Source organism: Suillus fuscotomentosus (genome assembly GCF_016647785.1).
Source record: "Suillus fuscotomentosus strain FC203 chromosome Unknown F5891scaffold_172, whole genome shotgun sequence".
Taxonomy (NCBI): Eukaryota; Fungi; Basidiomycota; class Agaricomycetes; order Boletales; family Suillaceae; genus Suillus; species Suillus fuscotomentosus.
This window is the reverse complement of record NW_024539684.1, coordinates 21,621-33,575: the sequence shown is the minus strand read 5'-3', so window position 1 is coordinate 33,575 and position 11,955 is coordinate 21,621. Positions and strand designations below refer to the sequence as shown.

The following is an 11,955-nucleotide window of genomic DNA, read 5'->3' as shown; positions in this document are numbered from 1 at the left end:
ATGGTCCCTTCCACATCACCTGATACATCACTTACACTATTGGACCCATTGCCGTCGTCTATGGATACCACAAGTGATACATCACCCGCTATGGTCCCTTTTGCATCACCTGATGCATCACTTACGCTGTTGGACCCATTGCCGTCGTTGTCTGGACTATCCGGCGCACTTTTGGGGCAGGAAGCTGATACATCACTGGCTGGACTATCCAGCGCACTTTTGGGGCAGGAAACTTCCGGTCCTGATACATCACTCACTCATACACCACAGCCCGTCTACAACTTCTTTCGATACTCTCCCCCCGATCCTCAAGACGACAGTGTTGATCTGGACTTCAACAACACAATTCTACCCATGCCACCCAACTACAAACCGCCATCTCCGCTACCTCCATCTTCTCTGGTACTGTCTTCATCCCCCTCCTCTCAAACAGATTGTCTTCCTTCTTTGCAGCTCTCTCCCTTAACTTCCACCTCGCAAACTGGTCATAACGTCTCATTCAGTGATGCCGGAGAATTTCGTTTTGAGGATCCCTACGACGACACGACCTTGCAGACCTTCATGTCTCCTCCTCGTCTTCGCCACTTATCGTCAACTCTCGCAAACACTGCTCATAACCAACATCGCACCTCTCCTCTATACAACAATACTCCTACTCCCGCGGAAATTCCTGCTCCTGCCCACACTCCTACTGCTCATAACCAACATTGCACCTCTCCTCCACACAACAATACTCCTACTCCCACGGAAATTCCTGCTCCTGCCCACACTCCTACTGCAGTAGAGCTGCCTAATTCTACTCAACCGTCTGTCGTCATGCCTGAATCTGAATCTCTCACCGTGGGACCGATTTTGGCCGCGCCTGCTGCCAGTGGTGGCACATTGCTAGTCACAAAAAAGGCTTCTAAACGTAAACCCACCGAGAGCAACGCGGAGAATTTGGAGATGGCTGCAGTGAAGCGTCAGAAGGGGGGCGCAGTGGTTGTTTCCACCGAGAACTCTCAGCATCATGTCGAGGGAGGGCGGGGCAAACGACAGCGTTTTCAGTTGTCTCGCGCGGCCACTGCCAATGCCATTGGTACATAGCTATAGTTGTTCATAATAGCGTGATTTTGTTGTTAGTGTGCTGCATGCATGTCAGAATAATACTGTTTTGAATGACACTGCTCAAATTGATTGTTGGCTGCGTGAACGGAAATTCCTGTACTACTGTGTGATACTTGTAATGCTACACCATAAGGACCGAAAGACCAAAGTTCATAGCCTATGCGGTGTTTGACCTCAACTGGACTTGGCCAAATTTCTGCAATGTTCGGCCTCGGGCTTGGCTGATAAATTAAGTATCTCAGTACCTAGATCCCACGCTTAAAATACCAGGTGTATGGGTGATCTAGGCTGCTGACAAATAAAGGATGCGTAGGAAGTAGGATAAAAATAGAGTTACACCAAATATACCCAGGTAGCTAATATCAGAAGCGAAAAGTACAAGCGTGACTAAGCTTTATAGGCTGCTGACAAATAATGGATGCGTAGGAAGTAGGATAAAAATAGAGTCACACCAAATATACCCAAGTAGCTAATATCAGAAGCGAAAGAAGTAAAGTACAAGCGTGACTAAGCTTGATGGAAGCCAAGAACCTGGACCGGCAGCTGCTAGGTAGGATCCTCCACTGATACATTACTGATACATCACCACTACAGCTGCTAGTCATCCTTGGCAGTACAGTGATTCATGTATCACCCTTACACTGGCATCACTAGCTATATAATGTATCATTCTCACAGTATGGCCTGTGACTGAGACTCACGCTACCTTAGCTCTCACTCTCTAATAGGTTATGAGCCCTGCCTAAAAGGTAGCAACATCTCCTGAAAAATCTCTCACTCTCGCCAATAATTATTCGGCTCTGACACGACCATGTCGTCTTCTGACTCCCTTCCCAAAACTGAACGGTACCCGCATGAGAAGCTCACCCTTGACGGATCCAACTACTCTCAATGGGCCACTGGCTTTAAGATGTGGTCCGGCGGCATTGGACTATGGCCATATGTCAACGGCGATGAGAAGGAACCCCCCATTCCAGCCACACTCACGGATGTCGATCAAAACATCATTTGCGCAGAGAAACACAACGAGCAAGTACGAGTCTACAAGCAACGTCGGCTCCTTGCTCTCAGCGCCATGTCCACAGCAATTGATGCGCAGGACTTCGTCCATCTCCGCGACATTGACGATCCGCACGTGGCGTGGGTTGCTCTAGAGAAGAAATATCTTCCCCAAAAGGCTATTCGCTTTAACCAGTATCTGGACCGCTTGTTCACCATTCCCAAGGCGCACGACAGTACCTCCATCGCCCAAACCATGCAGACCCTCACCGTGCTGAAGTCAGACCTTGCAGCTCTCTCTGTCGCCACAGTCGCACCCCCAACCTCAGGCTCCAGTATCGCTACACCTGCAGCAAAGGACGAATACAAAGTCCCGGACGCGATCTTCATGCATGTCCTACTGCGCACCCTACCTGACTACTACGACCCACTTCGTCAAACTCTCGTCAACAGCGACACTTCGCTAGACTTTGGCGACATTGTGAACCGCCTGAAGACTCAGGAGTTACACCATGCTGGGACTGGTGGCAGTGACCATGTGGCCATGCTCTCTGGGCACCGAGGGGGAAATCCCTCCAACCCCAAGGTTGGTGAGCGTGTCCCGCCGAAGGGATTTGACGAGGCGAAAGGGGATGGTTGGATAATGGGTTGGCGACCTAAATGTGGCCACTGTCAAAAGGCCGGACATGTCTGGGTGCAGTGCCGTGCACGGCTCTCCAAGGACGAGAAGGCTCCAAAGTCAGCACCTCGTCCTCCCTCACCTGCCGATACCACCGCTAACACGGTGTCCTCCCTGCCAGACCCAACTGACACTATCATACCACCTCCCTTCGTCCTTACGCTGAAGGACCACTCAGCCAGTATCTCATCAGCCCTTACTTTACCGGCTGGATCCTTCCACGTAGACTCTGCCTCAACGGCCCATATGGAGCCCGAAATATCACGCTTTTCTCACTATACGAAACTGCGTGAACCTATCTGTGTGACGTTAGCTGATGAGCATGTGGTGTTAGCCTCAGGATGGGGTAAAGTGAGACTAGTTCTCCGGTTTGGTGATCCGTTGACGGAACACGAGCTCGAGTTCCTACATGTCCCTGACCTGCGTTGCATGCTCATTTCAGTCTCCACCTTCGCCTCAGCTTGTATATCCTTCATGACGACTTCTGAAGGAGGAACACTACGCTCTAACAACGGCAATGGGCAGTGTATCGCCCACGTGCACCAGAAAAGCGGACTATACTTGCTAGATGCGATGTACCATATGGCTGACTTCACTCCTGCACGTGCAATGCTCACAAAGACTCGACTTCCGTCTCTCAATACATGGCATCGTCGCCTTGGGCACGCTGGTTTTTCCACCATTATGAAGGCCACGGGGCACGTCAATGGGATGAACATCGATCAGGACATGCTGCATCACGACATCGACGGTGCCGACACGATACATTGTGTGTCCTGCATCATGGGAAAGCATAAACGGCTTCCCTTCCCTGCCGTTGCACGCCGCGCTGAAGCTACAGCTGACCTCATCCACTCTGACGTCTGGGGCCCAGTCAACGTCACAGCCTCTACCGGTGACCACTACTTCGTGGTATTCACCGACGACTACACGAGGTACTCAGTGGTCTATCTAATGTGTGCTAAGTCAGAAGTCTTTAGTCATTTCCGTCACTTTCTACCCTGGATAGAAACACAGTCTGGGGGGCGTGTCAAGCAACGTCGCAGTGACAATGGAGGTGAGTACATATCGCGGGAGTTTCTGACTTACCTTAAGGACCATGATATCGAGCACGAAACTACCATGCCCTATACTCCCCAACAAAACGGTGTCGCAGAACGCGGGCACCAAACTGTTGTCACTCGTGCACTAAGTGCGCACCACTTGAGTGGTTTCCCGTGTTCGTTCTGGGGCTGGGCGATTCTGAACTCAGCCCACATCAAGAACATGCTCCCTTCCTCCTCCCTCGCTGGTCGCACGCCATTTGAACTGTTCTATGGTCGGAAACCGGATGTCGGTTACCTTCGTCCTTTCGGTTGCCTTGCCTATGCGCATATACCAGAGGACACCCGCCACAAGTACGACTTCGTCTCTTGTCGCTGCTTCCTCCTTGGCCATGTCCGGAATGCAGGTTACATTCTCTGGGACCCCTCTGCCAAACACGTTGTGCGCTCCCGTCACGTCCACTTCGACGAACATGTGTTCTATGGGGACCCTGCTTCCTCACCCCTTGCTCTTCTCCTTCGCAACTCGCCGGATCTCGCTGGTGTCACTTCATCGGTGGGAGGTGTCTCTCAATCAGTGGGAGAACAGGCTGGTGAGCCACCTCTGTCGACCCCTGCTGACTGCATGCAGGTGTCAGTGGGAGAGAATGATGACCCACCTTCTGATGATAATGGCAACACAACCGGACAGCAACCTCCTCCTCCTGCACCTCCATCGGATATTCCACCTCGTCGCAGCACTCGCTCGCGCCAACCGGCACAAGCTGGCTATATTGCACCCTCTGGCACCAGCACAACAGCCATACCAGCACGACGAGTTCCCGTCGCCGAACGCTGGACATACGTACCAGAACCCACAGCCAGTCAGCACGACAGCAACAATACCGAATCCGCGATGCACACGGCCACCGAACCTCCCAAACGCCCAAACATAGTCATACCCGAATCTATCAACAAAGCTCGGTTGCTGCCCGAGTGGCCTCAATGGTCAGACACCTGCAAATCCGAGCTGAAATCAATGCAGGACCTCAAGACACACAAACTCACGCCACTCCCAGAAGGATGCAAAGCGATTGGTTCAAGATGGGTATTCACGGTAAAGACTGACGAAGAAGGCAACATCACCTGTCACAAGGCACGCCTCGTCGCGCAGGGATACACGCAAGTCAAAGGGATCGACTATACAGAGACGTTCGCGGCCGTCGCCAAGTACGATACGGTCCGTATTCTCCTCGCCCTTGCAGCAAAGTTCGACCTTGAACTGGATCAGATGGATGTACGTACCGCCTTCCTCAATGCTGACCTCAAAGAGGACATCTACCTCAAGCAACCAGCTGGTTTCGAAGACCCGGAGCATCCGGACTGGGTATGGAAGCTGGAGAAAGCGCTTTATGGGTTAAAGCAGGCGGGGTATGAGTGGAACCAGACTTTGGATGAGTACCTACGGAAGGAGGGATTCAGATTCGTAAGGAGCGAAGCTGACCACAGTCTGTACGTCCTCCACGAGGAGGACAATGTCGTATGGCTAGTCGTTTACGTCGACGACATGCTCGCAGCGTCGAACTCTCACGATTACCTGGACAAGTTCAAGGCGCAGCTAAAACGATGCTTCGACTTATCAGATCTCGGTCCCGCACGCCACTTCCTCGGCATGCACATTACGTGCGACCGAGAGAAGAAGCTCCTCACCATCAGCCAGAAGGCTTATCTTGAGAAGATTCTCGAGAATGCTGGCATGACACTGTGCAATCCTGTCAGTACGCCCATGACACCTGGAGTAACCTTACAGAAGGCTACGCGTCCTCCAACGACCGAGGAAGCGGACGCCATCGCGTCAATCCCATATCGCCGAACTATTGGGGAACTCAACTACGCTATGCGAACCACTCGTCCTGACATTGCTTACCCAGTTTCATGCCTCTCCCGATACATGGAGAACCCCAGTATCGACCACCATCGTCAGCTCAAACATCTTCTCCGGTACATCCATGGAACCACAGACTTAGTACTCATCTTCGGTTCATCGAATGAGGGACTCGTTGGACACTCGGACTCGGACTATGCTGCAGATTGAGACAATAGTAAATCCACCAGCGCTTACGTCTATCAGCTATTTGGGGGACCTATTAGTTGGAAGTCTCAGAAGCAATCTGTGGTCGCTACCTCGACCACAGAGGCTGAATACATAGGCCTATCGAATGCTTCATGCAAAGTGTTATATCTAATCCAGCTTCTTCATGACTTCCGCCTCGACCCCAAACTCTATGATCCCGCACTCCTATATGGAGACAACCAGTCCAGTATTGCGCTCTCAAAGAATCTGAGATTCCACGAAAGGGCCAAGCACATTCGCGTCCACTACCATCTCATCCGCGACCTCGTCGACACGAACAAGATCGAACTCCAGTACAAGTCCACCTCGGAGATGATCGCAGATAGCCTGATGAAGGCGTTACCTCGTCCAGCTGGAGTCCAGCATCGGGAGAACATGGGGTTACGTCGTCAAGACCTGCCAGGCGCTCTGACGAGTGGGAGTGTAGAGAGGTGATCCGTCAGAGCACCGAGCCGGTTCCAGATAGATATATCTAACCGTTACATTTTCATGTGCCTTAGCTGTCAGTGTCATTGGACGTCATGTCCCCCTAGTAACTGACCATCTTCTCATTTTCTCTTTCGTACTTAAAGGTGGCTAGATGCTACACTCGCACCTCAGTCTTTCTTCCATTGACTGAGGTGCGTATACCATTCATTTATACTATACACGATACTTACTAGCGGTCCTACAGACTCGCGCTACCTTAGGTTAGTTTACACGAACAGAGTCTTTCTTCCATTGACTGAGACTCGCGCTACCTTAGCTCTCACTCTCTAATATGTCAGAGAGTATCAACTCCTCTGGTGTTTGTTCAGTGAGCCGTGTTCTTCAAATCAACAGGGGAAGCTTACCCCCTACAACATACTCGAGATCTATTACCGAGATCACTCCGCAGGCAATGTTAACAGCCAAAAACATAATGACAAGGAAGATGAGCATCGTTCTAGATCCCTCATACATGACATGTAAGCGAGCAATCATGATGACTTGCATCAGATTTCAGTCGAGTCAATATCACCGAGGTATTGCAGCTGGGCAACTCACCGCCCAACATGGCAGCTACGACCACATTTGTCCCGTTCACTGCGTAGTACATAATATTGCCTGAAACACTCAATTAGTAAACACCCTCATATTACTAGGGATCACTCAGACTCACACCTATCGAGTTATTATGTTGAGCCAAATTAGTAAATGGTCAAGATCATACTCACCCCTACATATGGATATGAGTATGAGTATATTTGTTGAATAGGAATGGGATGGTTGTGGAATACTTACAGCATCTGTCAGCGGGATCAATGGTATAGTTCCTGTGTGCCGCCAGTCAGAAGAATCAAACACAGCACATATGAGACATACCCAGAAAATTGGCCCTAATTGTCAGAGGTGAGCGGTAGCTATTAGCACAGTGTTGATTTTTTGGCCTCGACACATACACAGAATACGGAATTCCAATATAGCGTATCTGAAATGTTTTGGAGTCAGCACAGCTGTCAACCACGCTATAGTACAACATGAGGTACGAACAACCAAATACAGCACGGTCATGAGAGACCAGTCTTGTCTCTGTCGCGAATTTATTGTATTCTGTTGTTTTTCTGAGACGGGACTCTTGTCACTCACCCAGATGAGTTCAATCTATGACACCATTCTCAGTGAGTTAGCCACTCCGGCGATAACATCGACGTACCTCTTGTCCGAGTGTTAAGACTGGAAATATCATGAGAATATCAGTGAGTTTCGAACACTGTCCTGCTTACCCCAATCGTATACCACTACGACGCTGGCAACAGCTGCAAAACCGCAAGTCAGTGTTAGATCTAGACATGTTGATGTGACGAACCCATCCAATAGCTGAAGAAAAAATTTGAATTGATTGTCGGCCACCAACTGGGATCATTTGAGACGAATGTCATGCTTGAGGGACGGGTATGCACGAGCGAGAAATGTTTGGTAGTGTATAACGATCTAGTGTTTGTGCTAGATATACCATCGATGTTCAGCGCTTCTATTGCCAAATCAAAAGAGGAAGCCCTGGATAATCAAAGTAGAATTTGATTTACAATGCATGTGACCACATGGATACCAGAAAAGTTCCAGTCGTTGGCGATGTCAGCCAAGGACATTTTCGAGGTGTTTCGTATGAAACCATGTGGCCGTCGATCTAACATAGGTATGAGCATGATGTGGTTGCAACAAGCATGTGCGTTCTCTTGGCTGCGCTGGCCAAGTCCGAGATTTGCTATTAGCTCCCTTGATTGCTTTCTGTAACAAGGTTGCGTTCTGTAGTATGGCAAAAGTCAGAGAAGAAATACAGCAGCAAGCCCTATTCAGTGGACCTGATCGTACACTTTTTTTTTGCTTCAGAGTTGGTCCGTTGGGGTCATAGTCTCATAGACCCTATATTGGACATTATGATCGTGCACTTAATGCGATGGTGATCTATTGCACTGGTGGATACATCTCGACTCATGAGTCATGCTGTATGATTGACGCCTGGACATAAGACACCATATATACTCGGTCGAAAGAGAAATCGCACCTGGAAGACAAGAAGCCTGTGACAGGCAAAATGCCTGATTTCTAATTGCACAGCCTCATATCAGTAACCATTGTATTTTAGTGATGTTTTGCAGTGCTGACTTGAGTAGGAGCTGGTAATGGTTGCGTGAGCAAAGAATCCCATTGTCAGACTTTCATCATGTTCAGTAATTTCATGGACAGGCTATGAAAGTCGCATCGTGGTCTGATGCCTACACACGCACAGCCGTCTTAGAGACACCATTGCTGTAGAATCCTAATTGTACCTTGACAGGGTGACAACGATACAAATCTGAAACAGTCACATGTCGCAACATGCAGATAGCATCGCGTTTTCACGCAATGAAACGCACAGTAAGTATTCCATTCTCCATCTTCGCCTGGAAATCCTCAGCCTGGACGATGTAATCGCCGTGACCCAGAGAGCTTGCCATGGCCCATATGTACGTTCCTCCATCAGCTATTCGCCTTCTTTGTGGTTCTCCGAGCGCTTCAAATGCCCAGATATTGTTAGGCGATTCCCATGGCTTTGACATTGATATCTTGTTGTTCATAATAGAGAAGCTCGACTGTCGCGGCTGCTGTCTTGACTTCGGAGCTCTTGTGTAGGTCCATCCTGTGTTGGCATAGATTAGTGCTATTCAGTGTTAAATACATGAAAGCTATGATATACTTGCCTGTGGCAACCCCAAATCATGGCAATGAATCAAGGCTTTAGAATTGCCATCGACGATGGTAGAAGGGAAACAGAAATGGAAATAACTTGTCGAAGGGGTCGTAGAATATGCGCACATGAGACACGATGAAATGAATATATGATGGAAGTTCAGGGAAGATGCTTTGATGGTTGTGGGTTGTGTTGTCGTTACAAGCACGAAGGGCGACTGTGCTTTACAAAGAAACAGATTGTAAAACCGAACCACAATTCGATCGACACAACGAATAGACAGTCAGGGGCGAGGAGATAGGGTAGTGATAGGGTAGGTGACTGAGACCTGGTAGGGCCAATCTCGCTGTGGCTGCAGGCGCAGTGCACGGAGACTTGTTTGCTGAAGTACGTTGGTCGCCGGCTGTAAGGCACCAAAAGCACTGCTGGTTATGCCCATAGTCCAGAGAAAGAACTGACCGTTTTAAGGCAGGAGGCTGAAGATGCACACGATACTGAGAACGATGAACCAATAAATATTCGCGGGCCAAACATGATAGGAAAGAGGTGGGGGAAACACGTTGCTGCGTCACTGGCGATTTTTCGCACGCACATGACCAAAAAGGACATTACTGAAAAATCGTGAACACGACGCTTCACAGATGCGACTTCCCGCAATTCTACATAATATCTAAGTCTTTTCATCTACGATTATTCCACATCCTCGTAAGAGTATATTGATGGCGAAGAAGAAACGAACCGTTTCCAAGAAGCTTACCATCAAGCTTCCTGCAGGAAAGAAACTAGACCTTCTGGACAAGATACTCGAATGCCCGTGAGGAAATGATGAGGTCTTCACTGAAGATAAGTATCTTCGACAGCTATCAGGAGTGCTAGTTTGCAACTTCACAAGGTTAGGCGGGACATACCTGATGGAATGAAGACTACCGGAATGACTTTCTTTGTTCACTCCAGCCATGTGCTTGAGGCTGGTACTCCGTTGAATAATGTGCATTGTGCAGGAGAGTTCCCAACAACATGAGATTCGAAGAAACAATGACGAGTCACAGCCGAAACAGCATCACGCGACTGGCTATAAATTTCAAATTTATCTTTGTTCGACTAGTCTGGGACTCTGGGTTCAGTACTTCAAAGCTTCAAGCTTCAAGCTTCAGTGGTGACAAACATTTGCACCCAACAATACTCGTTAATGTTCACATCCACCAGCAGAATGTTCGAATTCTCTGACCGGTAGATTGGTATTGGTTGGAAACCAAAATCTACTTTCATTCGATTGATACCTAGGACTTCCATTTTTGATTGATGTCGCATCACAATCGTGACTCAAGGGCCCGCCACCCATTGAATCCGACTCGGAGATGGGTATGCCAATTCTGGCGATACAAGCGGTGAATGTTTGAACAGCAGTGTATACTAGCACAAACACTACATCGTTATAACCCCCCCAGCATCTCTTACTCGCTCAAACCCTTCCCTCGAATATGACTCTGGTCTCAAATGATCCCAGTTCGTGGCTGATAATCAATTCAAATATTCATTCAAGCTATTTCTCAGGTTTGTCATATCAGTTGATAATGTCTTGATCTAACATCGACTTGCGGTTTCACAGTCGCAATAGGCGTCGTGGTGGTATACGATTGGGGTGAGCAGCACAGCTTTCTACAACCTTGATATTCTCATAATATTTCCAGTCTTAACACTCAGACAAGAGGTACGTCGATGTTATCGCAGTGGCAGCCAACTCGCTAAAAATGGTGTCATAGATTGAACTAATCTGGGTGAGTGACAAAGTCCCATATCAGGAGAAACACAAGGAAATACAATAAACTTGCGACAGAGGCAATGCTGGTCTTTAATAACTGTGCTATACCTGGTTGTTCGTACCTCGTGTTATACTATAGCGTAGTTGGCGAGTTATGCTGACTCCAAAATGTTCTAGATATGCTATGTCGGAATACCATATTCTGTGTATGTTTCTAAAGCCAACAAGTTGGTACTATACTAATGGCCCATCTCGTAATCAGTGTCAACATTCTGGGTATGTCTCATATGCATCATGTTCGATTCTTCTGACCAGTGGCACACAGCATATATGCCATTGGTCCCGAAGACAGATGCAGTGAGTATTTCCCAACCGATCTCATTCTCATCCAATGAATAACGAATACACTCATTTGCAGGGGCGAGTGAGATTCTGACCATTCAACTTGGCTCAACATAATGACTCGATAGGTGTGAGTTCGAGTGTTTGATGCTAGTACCGTCGCTAATTCTTGAGTGTTTCAGGTAATTTTACGTACTACACAATAAATGTGGCAAGTGTGATCGTACCTGCTATGTTGGGCGGTGAGTTATCCAGCTGCAATAATTCCGTGATATTGATTCGACAAGTCATCATGATTGCTCGCTTACATGCAATGTACCAGGGATCTAGAATAATGCTTATCTTCCTTGTTATTATCCTCCTAGCTATAAACATCGGCTGCGGAGTACTTATGGCAATAGCATTCAAATATATTGTAATGGGTAAGCTTTATTTGTTGACTTGAAGAATACAGCTCATCGGACGAGCACCAGAGGTACTGATACTCTCTGGCACGTATATGTGCGCTTACGAATATGAGGAGAATGCCCAGCTTCTGATTTCAATGCTTTGGATGCTCTACACCATTTGGGAGGTCCTCGCATTGTGTCTTTCAGTCCGGGTTGCTGTGAAACATTTTCATGACCTGCGACGTCTCAGTCTATCGAGATCGATTATCGGGGACTGTTTCAGGGTGCTGATGGAATCTCACGTGCTTTATTTTGCAAGGTGATTGTA

At 48.3% G+C, this 11,955-nt stretch overlaps 1 protein-coding gene across 1 annotated transcript; it reads left to right on the top strand.

Annotated features, from left to right (window-relative positions):
* Positions 1 to 1,086, top strand: F5891DRAFT_1199008 (uncharacterized protein; the record flags this gene model as incomplete). Its single annotated transcript, XM_041368698.1, has 1 exon — positions 1 to 1,086. One exon carries the CDS (start codon positions 1 to 3, stop codon positions 1,084 to 1,086), a length of 1,086 nt encoding a protein of 361 aa, XP_041217273.1.
* Between the last annotated feature and the right edge of the window lie 10,869 nt (positions 1,087 to 11,955).